The sequence below is a fragment of the Podarcis bocagei genome (genome assembly GCF_964188305.1).
Source record: "Podarcis bocagei genome assembly, chromosome: 14".
Lineage (NCBI taxonomy): Eukaryota > Metazoa > Chordata > Lepidosauria > Squamata > Lacertidae > Podarcis > Podarcis bocagei.
In genome coordinates this window covers 26,839,806-26,861,657 of record NC_138139.1, presented here as the reverse complement: position 1 = coordinate 26,861,657, position 21,852 = coordinate 26,839,806, and the positions used below count along the sequence as shown (strand labels likewise).

Here is a 21,852-nt window from a genome sequence, read left to right as displayed (position 1 = left end):
GGGGATATGAGTAATGTCATATGCTGTTGAACTGACTGGAAGCGATGACCACAAAGAGAAGTGTGAACCCCCTTGTAGATCAGGGGGTTCAAGAGATACATTATGCAGGTGTAAAGCTGTAAGGGAAAACATTTCAATAGTGGGAAGGAGCAGAAGCACTCAAGCAGACCTTTCCCCACTCTCTGGCCATGGGTGGGGCATGAGGGGAAGGGGGTGCTGAGCCAGAGACCCGTGTTGTAAATTATTCCAGTATCACTCCAAGAGCCACTCAGATTCTGCTTTGCTTCCCTCCGTTCTGTCAGGGTCCTTATTTATGACTAAGAGACATACCAATACGCATATGTTAACAGGAGGCATAACTCATTCAAATGTTGACCATGGTAGAATATCTGCCATCGGTATAATTTAAGCACTGTATTCACCCCAAATCCTGTTTAGTTTTTTAAAGAAAAAAGAAAACGGCAATGAGTGCACAAAAGACGTTTTTAAATCTTTATTATTAGAAATACACATTCTATTTGCCTCCCGAAAGACCAGCAAATACAGATTCATGACAAAAGTGCCTGCACCCTAGACTGTAATTTTAACAGATGGGACAGCAATGGAAAGGGCTAAGTAAGGTGCCCTGTGTGCTATGGTTGAAAGTCAGTGTCACTACTGGCAGATCAGGACTTGGGTCCCCCAAACCCCACCATTTACCCTCCTGGAGTAAATTAAGGTGAAACAGTCACCTCCAAATTGGCCCTGAGGAGGGTGCCTGTGCCCAGTCTGGTGGATAAATAGTGCTTCTTCCCCTACCCCAATTCTAAAGGCAGGGTGGTGCCTTTCCTAGACCCCTCAAAGACAAAGCACGTCTAGAACCATGGAGCCACCCAAAAGCCTTCTTGTACCAGAAGCAGAATTGTGATATTGGGTGGTGAGCTAGAGGAGGTCCCATCAAACCAATTCCAGAAACGACAGGTGTCTTTCTGCAGAAGTTCTGAATCAACAGGATGTCCTTCCACATCAAGGGGTTTAGAATACAGACGTAAGAAAAGAATGAATCCAGGGGTGGGGGAGCTGTGGTCCTCCAGATGTTGGGACTCTCAATTCCCATTGGTCCTTGCCTGCATGTCCAACTCAGAATTAGTTGGGAGTTGCAGTCCAGCAACATTTGGAGCAGTGTTTGGGTCTCCAAACACTACAGCTCCCATCATCCCTGGCCAATGGTCCTGCTAGCGAGGGATGATGGGAGTTGTAGTCCAATGACAGCTGGAGACCCAAGTTCGGGAAACACCTATCTAGAGGGTCACAGGTGCCCCACTCCTGATGTGCATAGTAAGGGCATGCCAGTAGCAATTCTGAGGGAGAAGGGGGGGGGCCTCTGACTTACCATCTCCACTGCAGGGAGAAGGAAAGAGGCAGGCCTCAATAAACCACCAGCACACCATTTTTGGCTAGAGGAAAGGGTGCTTAAGGTTACCACCCTGCTCAGGACTTTGGCTTGGGAGCCTCAGCAACAAGCAGTGACCAGCTAGCCTCCCTGCTCTGGGACCATTCCAAAGGTTTTGATACTGGAAGAACCCATAAAAATAAATAATTTTCTGCGTGGAGAAGCTCTTGCCTCCACCTGTGGACTTAGCCAGGCAAACACTGCTCAACTCCTGGATGGAAGGGAGTTGTGTTCCCACCGAGGGGGTCAGTTTTATTTGCAGGTAGCACAGGACACAAGGGCTATTGGCTCAGCCTTTCAGGTTGACCAAAGAGTCGCTGCACCTAACTGGGAGGTGGGGAATGTCACCTGGATCCATCTTTGTGTGGGAGGGGAGATGCATGTTGGCTATAACTGTACAAAACTGGTTTTTCAGATCAACAAGGTAAGTAAAACCGTTAGGAGAGAGCCCTAGCCCTGCCTTCAAGGTAGATTAGAAGAAGAAGAGAAAGGAACCATTCCAGGCTCCGGCCTAGTGCATTTTCCTCTTTTTGGGTCCAAGGTGTCTCTTCCGTTGCTTGTAGAGGTAGCGGAAATTCACAAACGGCCCTAGAGGAAGAAAAAAGTCTGAACTCCCAAGGCCAGGAGTGCCAAGAAAGAGAGAGAGAGTACTGGTACTCAAGCCCTCCAAATTATCAGTCTAACATGCTGGTAGATGGTTTTAAATTGTAATGATTGAACTATTCAATGTCTCCTGCCTTAGGTGCTTTTTCGAGAAAGGGCAGGATAGAGATTTAATAAATGAGTAAAGTATCTCTGTGAATAGTGGCCTCTCACCATGCCCTTCTGGCCTTGTAAGGCCCCAAACTACCCCTCCCCCTTAAACAACTTCAGAGGGGGCTGTGTGCCAGTATTTATTCACTTGGTGTGGCTCTGTTCCTGCCTTAGCAAACAAAGATTGGAGAAGGGAGGGCAGGAAACGGACTTTGCCAGCAATTCTTTAGGGGGGAAAAGGAATGTAAAGCAAGGTGACAATTTATGACAACCCCTAACTCTGCAGAGCTTTGTGCAAAACCTTACCCTGGGAGGAGAGTTCCCTTCAGCAGGATACTATGATGATGATGATTACTACTACTACTACCACCACCACCAAGTTATCCAAGAACAATTCTAGTCCTCATGAAGTCCACCCCAATCCCACATTACCTTGTTTGCAGACTTTAATCTGAAACTCACCTAGAAACAAGAAGACAAGGTAGAACTGGAGAAAAAGGGAGAAGGGAACGGTGATGTTCAGCGGGTAGGGCAGCATGAAGCTAAATCTCCCGGTGCTGCTGAAGATGGGAATAGCCTGAATCACGGAGACAGCTGGAAACAGAAGGCAATAGGGCTTGAGGTCAAGGCACCTTGCAGGGAAGAGCAAAGGGCTACAGTTTACATGCAGCTTCGTTCAGCCTCGTCTCCAGCAAAACATGTGAACATCATGTGAACAACAGGAGGCAGGGAGCTCAGGAAACCAGGCAAATGTACCGCAATCCAGGCTGGAAGAATTGCTTCCAATCTTCAGGCACCCAGGACTAGGGCAGCGCTGGAGAAAATGTTATCCCTCCAGATACTGATAGACTCCAACTGCCATAAGCCTCAACCAGCACAGCCAACGATCCAGGATGATGGAAGTTGGAGCCCATTCCTGGGACGGTGATGAAGATCAGATTTTCAACACAGAGCTGGGGTGGGGGAACCTTTAACCTCCCAGATGTGGCTAAACTGCAACTCCCATCAGCCCCAGCAAGCAGTGCCAAGGGCCGGGGATGATGGGGCTTGTAGTTCAGTGACATCTGGAAGCCCACAGGTTCCCCACACCTGGCACAGGCTGCTTCTGAGCCTTGAGTGGTGTTGGAAGGCAAGTTTGCGGTGCTAGGTAACGGGTGTTGACACAGTCGCCTCTGTCTCTCCAGCATACCTTCTGCTAAGATCCCCAGAGGGTAGAGGGGCATCCAGATGCTGTATCGAATCCAGGTCAGGATCTTCCATTCTATATCGAGGCACGAGAGCATGTAGAACGGATACCTGGAAGGGAAGCCCTGCAAGTCAGTGGCTCATCAGGCTTAGCCACCAAATACCCCCCAGGAAGGAGAAAGCATGAACAATGGCAGCGAGCTGAAAAGACGTAGCACAGCCAAGGTAGCATAGTGGTTATAGTGTCAGACTAGCACCTGGGAGACCAGGGTTCAAATCCCTACCCAGCCATGAAAGCTCACTGTGTGTCCTTGGGCCAGTCATAGTCTCTCAGCCTAACCTACATCCCAGACTCTGAAAAAATGAAGAGAACCATGTCTGCTACTTTGAGCTCCATGGAAGAAATGTGGGATACAAATGCAACAATAAAAAGCTTCCTCAACCTGGTGCCCTCATTAAAATAAAAAATACATTAAGAATTTGGATGGGACTTGTGGGGGAGCACAAAAAAAATATTATGGCCTTTGATGCTCTGTTTTGAGCACCTGCTAAAACTGTATTTAGACAAGCCCTACCCAGAAGTGTAAAGTTGACATGTGTTTTAATAAGTAATTGTATTTTACAGTGTATACTTTTAACTGCTGATTTTCATATATTAGAATTGTAGAATTGGAAAGGATCCCAAGGTGTCTAGCACATCTAGTCCAACCCCCTGGAATGCAGGAATAATTGTTTATATGTTTTATTTATTTATATATATATATATATAAATATATTTAGTGTTATGTATACTTTATATTTACTTAGAGATTTTTATAATTAAAGTGGTATAGACAAATTCGGTCAAATTAACTAAATTTACTAATTAACCCGGCTCGAGCCAAGTCTATCACCTCAATTTGCAGATCTTGCACTTCTGCAAGCGCCACACAATGTCTGCTTGCAAGTAGCTGTTCCTTGAGTGTGGCAGCACCTGTACTTTGGAACTCCCTGCCTATTGACACCAGGCAGGCACCTTCGCAGTAGCGGTCAGGGATTATGGGAACTGTAGTCTCAAAAACATCTGGAGGACTGAGTTTGAGGAAGCCTGGGTTAAGCTGAGCAGGCCAAAGCAGCCTGGGTTAAGCTGAGCAGGCGGTATCGGGGTGTGTGCCATAGAGGAAACCACAGAAGGGGAGGGTGCTCTTGAGGCATCTGGTTGGCCATTGTGAGAAATTGAACAGGATGGTGGACTGGACGGGCCATTGCCTGGCTGGACAGAGCAGCCTGGGACTGCAAAGCAAGATTCCCCGATACCTGAAGATCTCCACCATGCTCCAAATATAGAAGATGAAGAAGACGACAGCTTTGCTCTGCATTTCCTCCACACCTCCAAGGACAAGTAACAACACAAAGTTTCTCCCAAAGACCTGGGTAGGAAGAGGGGAGAGAAAGACGTAGAAGCGTCTGGAACAGAGAAATGGCATAGACGTAGCACACTCTGTGTCTGCATGTCTCTAAGCCAGAGGGCAGGAGGGAGCTAGTACTGTATTCAACATGCTTCCAGATCATGAACGCAATTGACCTCCATGTGATTTAGCTCCTCTTCCCGTGAAAAGGAGAACAGAAATTAATGTGTGAAAGGCTCTGCCAGACTGCCAATTAAGGCTGCCCACATGAACACAGGCCCGAGTCTGGAGACAGGCAGGATCAAACCAGGGTGGTGTAGTGGTCAGAGTGCCAGGCTAGGACCTAGGAGACCAGGGTTCTAATCCCCACTGAGCCATGAAGCTCACAGGGCAACCCTGGGCCAGTCACTCTTCTCAGTTGGACCTACGTCACAGGGTTGCTGGGGAGATACAACTGGGGAGGACCACATAGGCCACCTTGATCTCCCCAGAGGAACGATAAGGCTCAGTGTGGTGCAGTGGTTAGAGCGCTGGACTAGGACCTGGGAGACAGGGTTCAAATCCCACACTTGGTCATGAAGCCCTCTGGGTGACCTTGACACAGTCACTGCCACTCCAGGAGAGAGAAGCCAAGGTGCACAATTGGGGAGGGCTCTGCCACAGCCTTCCCTTTCTGCTGGAACTCCAGCAGAGAAAGAGAGAGAGAAATAAATAAAGGGCATTTGGCCTAGATGGGAGCCAGGAGGCCCTGGCCAAGTTTTGAATATGGGCCCTGGGGTTACCAGAGAGGGGTTGCTGGCTCTCTAAGTGCAATTACCTGGAGGATGACAGGCATGAAAGGAGCCCGAACCAGACCAATCAGTGTGTTCACAATCTCAATGAGAGACAGCGTCTGGCAGAAGTACATCATGTCTGCCATCGTGTGGAAAGTATCGAAGAAAGAGTCTGCAAGAAAGAGGCAGACAAGGCGGTTACTCTTTGGAACTCCTTAAAAAAAAGAGAGAGGTGCACCTTGGAAATTGAAAAATGACTGGACCAAAAGAACAGGAGAACTTTGCAAGGGGAACTCTGGAGTCAGGCTTCTCAGAGAACGGTTTCTTCAGCCACTCAAGTGTTTTCAAGTATGTTGGCTGGAGGCCTCTGCAAAGCAAACAACTAACTTGTCTGATAACAACAACAACAACAAAATTTATGGCTGGCTTATATTGAGGAAAACCATTGAGTCCCATCTTGCCTATTCCAAACAGCAGCAGCCCCCCCCCCCCAGGCCCTCCTTTCCAACCCCTTCTGTTCAAGATAAGAGTTGTAGCGGTCCAGAGTTTGGGGGTGTGTGGGTGTTGAAGATCTATTACTATTCTTGCAGTGCCCTTGAGTTGCCCAATCAGCATGAAAGGGAAACTATGTAAACACCAAGAAGCCTTCTAATTGCAGCCAATCAGAGTGAAAGGAAGTGAGTCAGCCACTGAGGATTGGCTCCTAGGGTCACTCTGAAGAATGTGTGGGAAGATCCCACACCAAGAGGAATTGTTCTGTATGCTTTAAAGCAAGAGTTTAAGAATCCTGCAAGCGACTTCCGCTTCAAAAGAACGTGCAAGTTCCATACAACAGAATTTCAAGTACAGTGGTGCCTCAAGTTACATACGCTTCAGGTTACATACGCTTCAGGTTACAGACGCTTCAGGTTACAGGCTCTGCTAACCCAGAAATACTGCTTCAGGTTAAGAACTTTGCTTCAGGATGAAAACAGAAATCGTGCTCCGATCGCGCAGCGGCAGCGGGAGGCCCCATTAGCTAAAGTGGTGCTTCAGGTTAAGAACAGTTTCAGGTTAAGAACAGACCTCCAGAACGAATTAAGTACTTAACATGTGGTACCACTGTAAACACAACTTAAGTCACTCTGAAAGACGACACTGGAACACGCCAAATCATTTGCCCATGTATGTGCACAGAAAACAGCAGATCTAGCTCAAAGGCAACACATGGAGATCTGCACTGACTGCTGCAATGCATCCCCATTTATTATTATTATTGCATAACTTCAAGATTATTGTATAATCTTAGAAGGGGGCGTGGCTGTATCTATTGTGAAACGGCCCTGAACTTCTGCATGTGCCGCTCTACTGCTGCTCAAGGACCTTTTAAATGAGAGCAGCCGGCAGGGACAAGAGGGCGAAGAGGGTCACTTGCCTTTCCCCAGCATGAAGAGCCGAACGGTCATGTTCACGAAAATCCATGAGTAGCCCAGGAACTGCACAAGGTTGTACATGAAGAGGTAGCCTCTCTTCAGGTGCCGGAAAGCTGCAAGGCATTGCAGAAGAACAGGGGCTAAATGGCAGAAGTCAGTGGAATGCAAGATCCTGTCTTTGGTCGGAGGCATGATGACAAAGGCATTCTTTTATATACATTCATTTTTCACACCACACATAAAACTACGTAACCATGTTGCTTGAAAATATCAAATCGAATTCTTACAGTTCACACCAAAAAACCTTTCCACATATTACTGTGCGATCTCGGTGGTTTATGAACACAGTCTTCTTGACACACATAATCCAAAAACGGTTGCCACACACTGGAGAAAAGATGGGGGTTAGAATTCCCTTTGTCACACGAATCTGGCATGCCAGCTGTTCAGCCAGGGCCATTGTCCATGCTCTGGAGCACCACGCTTCAACGTTGAAGCCCAAGGCAGTTCACCATCATCGCATGACTATTTCCATATGTGTTGCTGCAAGGAGGAATGTTAGAAGGTCTTTATGAGCAGCTGCTGGAGCAGACATGTCCTTTATTCCAAGTAAATCAAGTTGAGGGGAAGGCTGCAGCTCCAGTTTGTATATTATACTCAACTCTTTAAATACCAGAACCCAAAATGGGTAAACAGATTTGCAAAACCACCACATATGTCTGTAGGATCCAGTCTCTCCATATCCCTTCCAACATGTTGATGTTGCCCCTGGTATCATGTGGGATATTCACAAGGGGGAAAGATGCCACCTGTGTAAGAGTTTCAAATAATATTCCCTTAATTGGGCCAAAACTGTTTTAAAATGTGTTTTCCCTGCAAAGCAGGTTTCATTATTTGAAGGTCCGTTTCCCAGGGAATTTTTGTGGCCATAAGATGGCCAAATTCTACCTCTATTAATATTTTGTGTGTAGTTGATACTACACCAGGAACATGTAGCAGGAACACTGACCATAAGTTTATAGAATAATAGAATTGTAGAGTGGGAAGGGACCCACGAGGGCAATCTAGTCCAGCCCCTTGCAATGCAGGAATCTTTTGCCCAATGGAATTAAGAGTCTCATGCTCTACAGACTGAGCTATCCCAGCACTTTTCATGTTTAATTGTTTAGTTGTTCTAAAGCGGCCAACACTTGGTCTGACTGAATGGCTAGGACATGGTTTTAGCACAAAGAAAAGCAACCAATTAAAATTAAACTGTGACCATGTTGCATTTCGAATCTTAGCCAAAATCTGTTCTTCATATAGGGAGAAAACATTTACACAAAAATCCCTAAGTCTATATAGACCTGCTTGTTCCCAGTCTTCCCAGTCCATCGTATCTCCAGCTTCACAAAATATGGGGTGGTATCTAAACAGGGAGATTGGAGGAGCGGTAAAGAAATCTTGCTGGTGCAGAAAGGTTTGCCAGACAAAAGATACTGTAGTACGACTCATGCAACACGTTGACGACTAATATACACACAAGTATTACCAAAATGATTATACAAAAGATATTGGCTACTTACGGTCTTTGGGGATGCGGTTCTCTATGCTGATTTTGTTAACCCTTTCTTCCTCCTAAAAAATGAGCAAGACGGGTTTTTAGCAAGTGTTAGTGCCATTGGGGGGGACGCGGGTGGCACTATGGGTTAAACCACTGAGCCTAGGGCTTGCCGATCAGAAGGTCGGCGGTTCGAATCCCCTTGACGGGGTGAGCTCCCATTGCTCAGTCCCTGCTCCTGCCAACCTAGCAGTTTGAAAGCACGTCAAAGTGAAAGTAGATAAATAGGTACTGCTCTGGCGGGAAGGTAAACGGCGTTTCCGTGCGCTGCTCTGGTTCGCGGCTTAGTCATGCTGGCCACATGACCTGGAAGCTGTACGCCGGCTCCTTCGGCCAATAAAGTGAGATGAGCGCCGCAACCCCAGAGTCGGTCACGAGTGGACCTAATGGTCAGGGGTCCCTTTACCTTTACCTTAGTGCCATTGGGAAGCTGCCTGCTGACTTTTGGGACAGACCTTTGCCAAAAAACAAAACAGAAAAACCAACTCAACAACATCCAATGTGAGCTGATGTTGAGCCAGCCAGTTCTTGGGTGATGGTGTCTGTTGGCCAATTCAGATGGCCTCCAGTTTCAGCTCTTTTCCCCCCTCCAGCCCCCAACTTGCCTGGGGCATTCTCTTTCATTTTTGCTTTCATTTTAAATTGCCTCTCCTCCTCCTTTTCAAAAGTCCCTGCTATGCATTGCCTTCCATTTGCAGTTGCTACTTAATCACCTCGCAGTCCTGTCTGCCTTTAACAAAATCTGCCTTTGCAAAAAACACTACTTAGCATTTAAAATAGCACAGTTCAAAGTGCTTCGTACACTCACTGTAATGTTTAGAAAACCTATTCTACCACTTCATTACAATGGCCTCTTAGGCAAAATACAATAAACTCAATCCAATGAAAATAAAAATGACTTCGAACGAACTATTACATCAGAATTAATCAGTTAAAATGCCTGCTGGAATTTTTTTTTTAATAAAAAGGTTTTCAGTAGGCAGAAGTTCAACAGGGAGGGAGCCTGCCTGGCCTCAGCTGGAAGGGAGTTCCATAGAACAGCTCCTGGTGGGCATTCTAGCCATGGGGAACCAACAATTATTATATTATTAATTCTATTTATATACCACTCTCTATCAAAAGATTTCAAGGCAGCGTACAACATTAAAAACACATTACAGAACATCACTGATTAAAAACATAATTAAAAACAGAGTAAAAACCATACTGACAGATAGCCTAATAACAAAACAATCATTCCACTCCCCCATACTTTTACAGGCCATAGAATATTTAACAGCCATAGGCCTGGTTAAAGAGGAATATTTTTGCCTGGCACCTAAAAGAAATGTAATGGCGGCACCAGGCGAGCCTCTCTGGGGAGAGCATTCCACAATTGGGGAGCCACCACAGGAAAGGCCCCGTTCTCTTGCTGCCACATTTCTGGGATGGGGGACATGGAGAAGGGCCTCAGATGACAAGTGCAGGGTCCGAGTCAGTTTGTATGGGGAGAGGCAATCCTTAAGGTCTTGAGGTCCTGAGCCATGTAATGCTTCATAGGTTGACACCAGCCCTTTGAACTGGGCCTGGAAACTAACAGTGACTCCCCCAAAGACTTCAGTAGTTGGATAGAGATGTATGGACCCAAATTGTGGCGGGCCTTGTAAATATATAGTAGAGCCTTGAACCTGGCCTAGGAGAGCATAGGCAGCCAGTGCAAGCATTTGAACACTGGAGTTACGGGCTGGCAATACAGTGGCACCTTGGTTCTCAAACGCCGAAAACGTTTTTCAGAAGCCGAATGTCCAATGCGGTTGTCGGCTATTGTTTCTGGGATGCCTGCACCAATCAGAAGCTGCATCTTGGTTTTTGAACCTTTCGGAAGTCAAAAGGACTTCCGGAACGGATTAAGCTTGGCGCTTTTGTTTTTGCTATTTATTTTGTGTTTTTGTTTTTGAGGCTTTTCCGGTTAATTTGTTTTTGTGACTGTGTGGAACCCAGTTCAGCTACTGACTGACTGATTGTGTGACTGCAGAAATGGATAAAAGCCCCTCATCCAAACAATGACTATCATCAGTGCAGTTAAGATTTTTTTTTTAATCATCTACAATACTGTCTTATTTGTTTTATAGTACAGTACATTGATTATTGCTTTCATTTTATGGATCAATGGTCTCGTTAAATAGTAAAATTCGTGTTAAATTTCTGTTTCGGGGGTTGTTTTTAAAAGTCTGGAACGGCTTAATTCGTTTTGCATTACTTTCTACAGGAAAGCGCGCCTTGGTTTTGGAATGCTTTGGTTTTGGAAGAGACGTCCAGAACGGATTAAGTTTGAGAACCAAGGTACCACTGTAGTCTGTTTCCATCATCAGCCAAGCAGACAGGCCCACATGTCCTCATGGAGCAGGGATGGGACAGAGCACATTGTGGATCACTGGCTAGGCCTTACTTTGGCTTTCAGCTCCATCTCAGCATCCGACTCATCCAACCAACGATCAAAGTCCGGAGCAAGGAACAGCGGCCGCTTCTCCTGCTTGGTCAGCCGTTCCCACCACTGGCTCTCCTTCTTCGTTACGGTGATGTTCAGCTGCCTCTGTGTCATTTTATAGGCTGGCTGAAAGAAGACAACCACAGAGCACCGGTATTGAATCACACAGAACTTTGGAGTTGGAAGGGAGCCCCCAAGGGTCATCTAGTCCAAGCCCTGCAATGCAGGAATCACAGCTAAAGAGGCCCCGACAGACAGACCCGCCCCCACCTCTGCTTGAAGACCTCCAACGGAGGAGAGTCCACCACCTTCCGAGGGAGACCGTTCCCTTATCAAACAGCTCTGATCGGCAGCTTGTTTTAAGCAGTGGGCTGGAAAGAACTTCACCAAAAATCACACACACACACACACACACACACACACACACACAAGCACAGTTGTGGATAACCTGCAGTGCTACTCAGCACAGGCTACCCTGGCTTTGCAAAAGCATCCACACCAAGCTACTAATTCGCAACTTTTAAAACTGAATGTTCAGATTTGTGACCCAAGCCGTTACCCAACAGGATTCTTTTCACCTGACATCGTGACGCAGGTAAGGACAAGCCTTCAAAGGTACAATCAAGAGCTGGAGGGCACTGATGGGTGCGGCAGAGCATATGCCCACGCTGTGTAGGGGGGCGCACTCCAGAGGGGTGTGTGGCCTCCCAGGTGCAGAATAGCAGCTAGGGTGTTCAGAGAGGTGTGCGCGCCCTGCAACAGGGGGCAGAGTGAGCCGCCCATGGCTCGGGGTAGGTTTGGGAGTCACAGGTGGGCAGCGCATCGAATGTCACCCCCCTCAGTGAGGGCACCCGGGCGCTCCGCCCCCACCGCACCCCTTCCTATGCTCCTGGCTGGGTGTGCACCTTACTCCTGGAGGAGAAAGCAGTTTCCATTGCTGAAATGAAGGGTGCTCAAATATCCATTTTAGCAGCGGTTTAAAGAGACCCTGAGCCTCAAAACGGCCCCACGACGACTGTTGCAGGTAGCATGTTCAGTGAATATTTTGCCATTCAATAGCAAAAATTACCAAGGGCACTGCGACCTTGAATGAACTTTCAGAGGGGTGTGGCCCTGCTCATAGACATAAGGGGTAATACTAATGCCATTGCTGTAAGATACATTTTGACATAAGTAACGGACTTTGCAAAATACCCACAAAATTCATGACTATCGTGCACTCCTTGTTTGTTGATTTGGCACAGAATGTACCATATTTCACACCGGAAGCAGCAAGGCTCTCTTCCTCTTAGGCCAAGGTTACTTCAGGTAGGTGCCTGTCAGTCTGACAGCCAAAACCATTCTTTATCAGACTATGATGGTTACAACTGAACAAGGCTAAACAGACAAGAATTGTGGAGTCGTTTCTGTGCAGATTTCTGTAGCACATCGACATCTGTGACTACGACTGGGAAGCCATCCCTTCTCTTGCTTCACAGTAATTTGGTGCTATCCAGGATTAGTCAAAACAAACCCATTTTTCAATGAGTCTACTTTGAGCACGACTAATTTCAGATTTCCCTCACTGTGTTTCATAACTTGTTTGGGTTACTTTGTACAACCAGTTCTGTGTACTGCTGGCCCCTATTTGTGTGCTCGACTGGGGTGAATTTCTTATCTCTCACTTGTCAGGGTTTGGAACTCTATAGTTGTGACTGAGCTTTTGGCATAGAAATCACAATTGCTCCAGCTTCTAAGGGGGCTTTGACATTTCTGTTCCCCTGCAGGCAGGAGGATTGCAGAAATTAAGATCCAGGCAGGCAGTTTTCCCCATCCAAGCAGTTAGGTGAGCACTGCAGGAAACTTGAGCCAGGTATCTGATACTGAAGTGGCTCCAAGGAACTCTCTAGGATAAGCAGAAGCAGGTAGCTCTGGGATGCTGGCATGTAGGCAGAGCAGGTTCCTGCCCAAGGCAGGAAGCATTTGCCAACTTCATTGGCTAATACCACAACCTACACACAGGATTCTGGCTTATCACACAATCAGTGCTTACTGGAATTTCAGAGTTGCAAAAACCACTGAGCAATCCCACATGCTGATCTTATCTACATAGCTGCATGGCCACACCATCATTCTCTGAAACAGCAAACTCAAGATGGGAACCACTGAGAAACAAAAGAGGTATTGTAGTGCTGGAGGAGATTCTTTGGAGTCCCGTGGACTTCAAGAAGATCAAACCTATCCATTCTGAAGGAAATCAGCCCTGAGTGCTTACTGGAAGGACAGATCCTGAAGCTGAGGCTCCAATACTTTGGCCACCTCATGAGAAGAGAAGACTCCCTGGAATAGACCCTTATGTTGGGAAAGATGGAGGGCACAAGGAGAAGGGGACGGCAGAGGACAAGATGGTTGGACAGTGTTCTTGAAGCTACCAGCATGAGTTTGACCAATCTGAAGGAGGCAGTAGAAGACAAGAGTGCCTGGCGTGGTCCAGTCCATGGGGTCACAAAGAGTCGGACACGACTAAACAACTAAACAACAACAACAGTGACGTTGGGAAATCTTAGTATGTTAAACTTTGGTTCATGTAGGCATGATGCATTGTGGGAGAGTTAAAACTGTGGATTTCTGGGAAATAGAGATCTGGTCTCTTTAACTGTAAAACTCCCTGTCTTTAGAAGTGTAGATCAAATTGCCTCTTGACTCTAGGTGGGATGCTATGTTATCTGGTTTGCAGATCCTGGCACAGATGGGGGCTTGAATGTGGATGGAGTGTGAAAAGTTACAAAAGGCTATCAGGTAATTTACAGCTCAAGAGCCTGGTATGGGTCAGAGAAGTTTGGGAATGAAGGGAGAGCCTTTTGATCTCAAGGTCTCTGAGAATAAACAAAGTTCAGCTGTGTGGGCCTTCTGACAATCAGAAGTTCTTGTCTCATCATACAGCCATTGGCAAATTGGTAATTAACCCAAAGAAATGATTGGTTCCCAAACCTGTATTCCAAGGATAAAGGTTTGGGGAATTCAGATGCAAATTGCAGACTACCTTGCCCTGGTGTTCGCCTGAGGGCGTTTGACCAGAAGAACAGACTTTGTGACTTCTTACTATGCTTTGAACTACTGATTACTTGCGAGTATGTTTTAGTTAGTGATATTATGCAATGTTGTTATTTTTCTTGTTTGTAACCTTTTAAGAAATGTGCAAGCTTTTACTCTTTGAGTAGCTTTTTCAATAAATTTGGAAAAGGACTTTTGCCTTTCTGTATTCTGTGCCTTTTGCCCAGAGAAGCTGAACTGGTGCTTGACCACTTAGTACACACTACCTGTTGGATTTCTGTCTGCGTCACTGTTAAGTGACGCAGAGCTGGGCAACCTGATAAATACTGAAGGGGGGGTTCTCCTCCTTGGACCCCATTCGAGGGTTGACCCAGGAGAGGAGGTGGTGGCAGCTTACGATTTGTTTTGTGACTTGAAACACCTCGCATAACTACCCGTCTCCCTGCCAGGTCCGGCTGACGTTTGGAGGACTGGTCAAGGGGGGATGGATAGTTGCGCGATTGCTACAGGTATAAGCACTGCTTTTTAAGTTAAAAAATGAGGTGTCAGTACTCATATCCTGATAAAAGTGCTGTTGGTCCAGCACAAAATGGCTACAATAAGCAGCAAAAAGAAGTGAGAGTCTCTGTTGTGTAAGGGTTACAGTGCTGGACTAGGACCTGGGAGACCAGGGTTCAAATCCCTGCTCAGTCACTGTCTCTCTGCCTAATCTGCCTCACAGGGTTGCTGTGAGGATAAAATAGAAAGCAGGAGAAGTCTGAGCTCCTTGGAAAAAAAGGTGGGATGTAAATGTAAGGGGGGGGGGCGGATAAAATTAATATTCTGTACCAGTGAGTACCGTCATAGAGGAAGTACTGGGTATAAGCGTACTCAGGGGAACTCTGAAGGTTGCAGAGGTATACGCAGAAAACCACCCACAAGAGACAAAACTCCAAAGCACCGTCCACCTGTTGATCAGAGCACCGGCCTTGTAATTCAGCTGCAGGAAACACCAGAAGCTGTTACCTTCGGGTCCACTGGTGCCAGGAACTCAATTTGAAATTCATATACATTGTCTCCCTTGGCTCCATGGCCTTGAGCTAGGAAGAAAAACAAGCAGAAGTAAGAAATCTACTTGAGAATTGCAGGAAGTGGTACAACTCTGCAACTGAATGACAGCTCCGTTTCTCAGAAGGCTTTCCAGGTTAATTGTCGGTCTGTCCTTCATACATTTTTTTTTTTTAAAAGCAGGTAAAAGATAAATCGGAAACACCAGGACTTGGCCCTCTGTAGGGCATAGTGATGCATCCAGGCACAACCCGCCACATATCAAGTCTGGTGTCAAGGAACTGCTAAAATTAACAAGAGTTCACTTCTGTCCTCATCATGGCTAGCACCTTCATTGACATCTTTCAGAACCAGGTAAAGGCTGCCCAAGCTTCTTGTCTTTGTTATGGGGGTCATTTTTGCTGTGTTTTAATTGTTTAATATAGTTATGCTTATGTTTTTAAATGTGTTGTTAGTCACTTGGAGACCTTTGTGTAACAAGCAACTAACAAGTCCAATAAATATTAACAACAAATAATAATAATAATAATTAATAATAATGATGATGATGATGCATTTTAATGTGGTAAGTGTGCCCCCCACAGGCCATATTCTGGAAGCTGCAGTTAGTTAAGGGTTCTGAGAATGAGTAAAGGGGTAAAGGGGCCCCTGACCATTAGGTCCAGTCGCAGACTACTCTGGGGTTGCAGCGCTCATCTCGCTTTATTGGCTAAGGGAGCCGGCGTACAGCTTCTGAGTCATGTGGCCAGCATGACTAAGCCGCTTCTGGCGAACCAGAGCAGCGCACGGAAACGCCGTTTACCTTCCCGGCGGAGAGGTACCTATTTATCTACTTGCACTTTGACATGCTTTCGAACTGCTAGGTTGGCAGGAGCAGGGACCGAGCAACGGGAGCTCACCCCGTTGCTGGGATCTGAACCACCGACCTTCTGATCAGCAAGTCCTAGGCTCTGTGGTTTAACCCACAGCGCCACCCGTGTTCCCTGAGAATGAGTAGGAGGCCCCTTTTCCCCTCACAGAGCGATAATTCCCAGAATGCTTTAACAATCAATTCCTCTTCACAGGAAATTCTGGAATTGTAGTTCTGTGAGGGAAACAAGGGAATCTCTACACAACGCTCAGCACCCTTAACAAACTACTGCTCCCAGGATTCTTGGGGAGCAGCCATTAGAGTTTAAAGTGGTATCATAGTACTTTAAATGTATGGTGTGTAAGTGGACACCCCCCTTCTATGTAATAATGAGTTAATCTCATTCAAAGACAGGATTTGGGTTGGGTTTTTTTGTTTTTTTAAAAAAAGTAATGCAATGCATTGCTCTTACAAGTTTTTAGACATAAGGCAAATCCATGATGAGGAATCAGAAGATCAAAATAAAAACCAAACAAACATTTGCATTGTATCCACTTATCTTTCAAATTTGGATGTCAGTTCCTTATGCAACAGCAACAGTACACAAGATGTTTTGGAAGAGAGAGACCATTATTAGCAGGGCTTACAGTCAACTCAATAGATCAGGGAAATTTCACTGCTATATTCAAATAGGTTGAATTTTGTTTGAAATTATGGCACAGGAGGGGAAAGATGGAGCGTAAGCCTCCAAAGTCATGTTAATTTTACAGATACAGTAGTGGCTTTTATGTCAAGAGCTCAGTTGTTTTAGGCCTTGTGACAAAAAAAAATAACGCTTTTAAAATGCAAACACGGCTTCTCCTTCCCCACCCCCCAAAGCAAAAGTTTAACAAAAGTCAGGAGGAAATAGTGATTTAAAAAAAGGATATTACATATTATTTATCGATACTAAATTGCCATCTACTGTGTAAAATCTTGCCACAGCAAGATCCCATAGCCATTTTCTTCCAGAAAAAATCATGAAAACACAACAAAACTGACCTACCTTTGAAATGGAGCACATTGTCTGTAATTGTGATGTCAGGATCCTGCAGAGAAAGAGGCAAAAGAAAAAGAGCCGTATTGGATCTGATAAAGGTTTTCATTAGCCCATTTGCTTGTATTTAAATTACCCGAGGTGCCTTCGACAACCTTTTGTATCTTATTGCACCCCACTTTTGTAGCTCTTGCCTGTGAAGCGGTTTCATAAACCTACAAATATATTTTAAAAACCCATTCACAGAATTGTTGTAGGAGAAGGGGTGTTATTAGTTTGTGTTGGTTTTGTTCCTGGTTTTATCATGTATTTTGTGCTTTTATTTTGTATTTGCAGATGAAGGGTGGTAATAATAATAATAATAATAATAATAATAATAATAATAGAAGCAGACTATCAGAGACAGGGATCTGCAGAGGACGGCATAATGGTAATTTTATCATGCTTTTATCCCAGCAGATTCTAAGCTGCTGTTCATCACAGCTTGGAATGGAAAAGTACATACTTTTATTCAAATCCCCTCTCAGCCATGAAGCCTGTGGGCAAAGCTGTCAACTTTTCCCTTTTTTAAAAGGGAAACTCTCTTATTCTGAATAAGATTCCTCACAAGAAAAGGGAAAAGTTGACAGCTATGCTTGTGGGGTGACTTTGGGCTTACTCTCAGAATACCCTACCTCACAGGTTGTCGTGATGATAAAACGCAGAGGAAGGAGAACAATGTATACCACCCCGAGTTCCTTGGCGGAGATTATAAAATTTACATATAAATGTAATAATTATAATAAACTTTTTTTAAAACTATGGTCAGGCGCTTATGGGAAAAGCCTTGATGGCATGTTCCCTATAAAATAATAGGGCCTTCAGAAGCCTAATGTGAGACATATAGGGACGGGGGCCCTACAGAAAGGGGTCACCAAAGCTGCAATGTGTTGCAGGTGGGGGGGGGGAATAAAGCATAGCTTCTTCTCCCCTATTCCACAAAAAGGAGCAGCAGGAACTCCACAAGGAGGGTGAAAAGGGCATAATGCTGTCACCAACCCCCCCAAACCTCACTATCTCCACAATGAGGCTTAACATTATGTGTATTTTAACGAACTGAAAAGTGTGAAAGAATATGAGTCACGGGGGCGTGGAAAGTGTGTGTATGGACTTGTGCTTAGCGTACGCTTTTCATTAATGTTGTTAACATTGATTTATAGATTATAAATGGTGTATTGAATTACGGATCATATAATAAGAGTTTTTGCTGCAACCGTGATGTTTAGATTTTTTTTTTTTAGCTGCTGTTTCATTAAGAGTGTTTTACAGATTGTAATTGTTTTATTTGTTTTATATTATTTGTGCTGTATTTGGGAGGTTCTCTTTCGTTTTGTTATTTTTTTGTCAGACGCTTTGAGATGTATTTGAATGATTTTACAAACATAAATTAATCACAACACCCAATATGTATTCATAAAATGAGATTTCTCTGAATGGAAAGCGGCATCGAAATGCTATAAATCTAATCAAATCAAAAGTTTTTAGCAATACCCTTATAGCGCCGGAGACCAGTGCAGGATTTATGGGGGAAACTTTCCTGTAGGAGAAGGGTTGTAAAAGGGAAAAGTGTGCCAAGGGGTGCAAAATCCTGAGAACTGTAGTCTTTAGTTCCTTGCAGAACTACAGCTCCCAGCACCCTGGGGGGGGGGAACTACAATTCCCAGGATTATCTGCAGGGGAGAGGAATGTGTGTTAACTGTATGCTGTGTCAAATGTAGGTGGTATGCACACATGCGCACAGGGAACCAACCAGATCGAAGAGATAATAACCTGCTTTCTCCCTTCACCTTTGCACACCCACTTGCCCCTGTGGATCCCGCCGGGCAAAACCGGCACGCACACCATGTTACTTAAGAACGATGATTGCATTATTAACTTGCATGGCCCTGAAGCCTCCTCTGCAAACAGCCTGGGGCCTGCCCAATGATGCCCAATAAAGCACCCCCAAAACGCTCCTCGGCCAAGTGGGGATCGGTGGCGATCAAGGAGCACGAATACCTCGCCGTGGAAGCACCTGCGGGCGTACCTGTCGCTCTAGGGAAATTTTTTTTTTGGGGGGGTGCTTTATTGGGCATCAATAAAGCACCTGCGGCCCCCCGGGAAGTGGGGTATCTATAGGGCACCCGGGAGGGTGGGGAGAAGAGAGGCTGCCCCAGAATCCCTTGGGCAGGAGTGGAGGAGGGAAAAGGCCGCAGGAGAGATTGCGTGTTATGGGGGGGGGGACCGACACCTACCTGACCCCCCCACCCCCCCGGCTCCGCAGCCCACCGGGCCAGGCGCTCACCTGGACGTCGCTGAGCTCCACGCGCAGGTAGAGCTGGTGGTGCCGCTGCGCCCAGTGCACCTGCGGGGTCAGGCTGGCGTCGGCGCTCGGCATCCTCTTCCTCGCCTCTTGTGCGGGAAGCGCCGGGAGGAGAAGGCAGAGAAGCAAGCGAAGGGGCGGCGCCAATAGTGCCCGCGCGGATCGGGAGCGCGCGGCCACGTGCGCGCGAGCCCGCTCCCCCGCCCCCGTCCCGCTTCTCCTGGCGCGCGCGAGCCTAACAGACTCCGCCTCGCGCAGCAGCTTCCTTTGGGGGGGGGGCGGTGAGAGGAAGCCAGGCCAGCCCCGCCCCGCGCATGCAACGGACGCGACTCCCCGCAAGGAGAAAGCTAGCAATCCAGGCAAAGAGCGCCTGGCTCTGGGGGAGAATGAAAACATCAGGGTTGGGATGCACAGTTTGCGGGGAGGCCTTGGTGGTTTCACCGCGTCGCCCCCCCTTCCCACTCCAAATATCCAATGGAGCCCAAGTTCTGTATGCTAGCTTTCTCCTTGCAGAGAGTTGAGGGTTTACCAAGTCGCAACCCATTCCACTGCTCGGTTAGGGTTCCTGCCATTGCGTATGTAAAATTATCCTCCCTTGGAGCATCCGGAGTCTTCTAAAATGGGCGCATGCACTGCATTGGATCCTCCTAAACTGGCTTTTTATGATAATAAAAATAATAAAATTCAATTTAAAAACGATGCTGTATGTGATCACTTGCAGTCTTATAAATTACTTAATGTGTTAACACGAATAGAAGTGATAAATATTGCAGCTGTTGTATAAGGGATTACTATCATGATGGGAATGTAAATGAAATCAATTTTGGAATGCAGGAACAAAGTAAATCATCAAACCATCAATTCTAGCATGCGGGTGGCCACCTAAATTTTATAATTTGGTATTTGAATGATTTGTATTAGGAATTGTATTATAATTTGGCATTGTTATAATGAGGTTATTATTGTAATTGAAAACTAATAAAAATTATTTTAAAAGCAATTTAAAATTCAGGATTAGGAACAGTTAAAACATATTACATTCACAAGAATACTGTGGTTCCTGAAAGAATGAAACACCATTCAAATGAAATATTCCAAAACATTTCATATGTGTGGTGCATAGAAGAGCCTTTTACCAACTGCTGCTTGTTCAACAGCAACGGCCATTCCTGTACCAAGAGACCCTTCCCACAGTAGTTCATGCTTTGGCTACTTCAATACTGGATTACTGCAATGTGCTCTATGTGGGGCTCCCCTTGCATTTGATCTGGAAACTGCAGTTCGCACAGAATGCTGCAGCACAATTGCTGACAGGAGAGAGAGGCCTCGTCAGCATAGAAAACCTATGCTCAGAGTCCTGCACTGGTGGCTGGTTTGCTACTGGGCCAAGTTCAAGGTATTACTCTTACAGGTGGCACATAACACTTGAAAGAACTCGATCTCTTTGTGTGGCAGCATCTGCACTTTGGAACTCTCTGCCTCTTGACAGCAGGCTGGCCCCTTTGATGTACTTTTTCCTCTGCACCTGCTAAAAACATTTTTGTTTAGGCAAGCCTGTCCGGAAGCTTAGAAAGTTTTAATCTGTTGGTTAACTTGTCAAAAGCCTCAAATTGTTTAAGAGCACAATTCAAAGAGTTGGTGTTGACCTTTAAAGCCCTAAACAGCCTCAGCCCTGTATACCTGCAAGAGCATCTCCACCCCCATTGTGGTTCCCTTACTGTGAGACAAGAAGCTACAGGGAACCAGGCAGAGGGCCTTCTTGGTAGTGGCTCCTGCCCTGTAGAACACACTCCCATCTATGTAACACATATAAACAACTATTTGACTTTTAGAAGATATCTGAAGGCAGCTCTGATCAGGAAAGCTTTTAATGGTTGATGTTTTACTGTGTGTTTTAATATTTTTGTTGGAAGCTGTCCAGAGTGGCTGTGACAACCCTGTCAGATGGGTGGCATATAAAACAACAACAATTCCTTATGGATAATTTTATTTCTTTTTGTAAACAGCTTTGAGGTGATCAGCTCAGCTCAGAAGAATCTCTTCTTTGCATCAGCCACTAGCCATAGCAATAAAATAAAATGTACTGAAGATAAGAGGTAAAAACTTAACTGTACAAAATACATTTTGGAGGTTTGCATTAATAATAAAATAATAGATTTTATTCTAAAGGTCCCCACTAAAAACCTTGCAGATTTTTGGCCTTTGAGTGTGTGTATGTGTGTTTGCAATCAAGCGGTGTATAAATGTTATGATTGAATGCAAAATGCAAAAAAAAAATAAAAAATAAAGCAGATGAAAGGAGTTTTATACTGCTCTTCAGCTACCGGTGTGGAGGTGCACAGAAATAAGAAATTTTAAAAAAACCCTCTCTGCTGCCGCTTGGCTCTGGGTCTGTGGGGCTCGCCTTGCTCTCCTTTCCGCAGCGGTGGGCCGCAGCGTTCGCGGCTGCGCTGCGCCCGGATTGCGCACCCGTGCGCCGGTCCCTGGCTCTCTCTCGTGGGCTCCGGGGCTTCCTCCGTGCCCGGCGGGGGCGGT

The 21,852-nt window shown here is 45.8% G+C and overlaps 1 protein-coding gene across 1 annotated transcript; it reads right to left on the bottom strand.

Moving 5' to 3' along the window:
* Positions 1 to 478: 478 nt before the first annotated feature.
* On the bottom strand, positions 479 to 19,464 carry HACD3 (3-hydroxyacyl-CoA dehydratase 3). Its single transcript, XM_081171213.1, has 11 exons — positions 19,300 to 19,464; positions 16,986 to 17,028; positions 15,049 to 15,122; positions 10,972 to 11,136; positions 8,509 to 8,560; positions 6,946 to 7,056; positions 5,576 to 5,703; positions 4,667 to 4,779; positions 3,375 to 3,481; positions 2,648 to 2,779; positions 479 to 2,020 (listed from the first exon to the last, which is right to left on the bottom strand). The coding sequence occupies exons 1-11, from the start codon at positions 19,390 to 19,392 to the stop codon at positions 1,944 to 1,946; spliced, it is 1,095 nt and encodes a 364-aa protein (XP_081027339.1). The 5' UTR covers positions 19,393 to 19,464; the 3' UTR covers positions 479 to 1,943.
* Between the last annotated feature and the right edge of the window lie 2,388 nt (positions 19,465 to 21,852).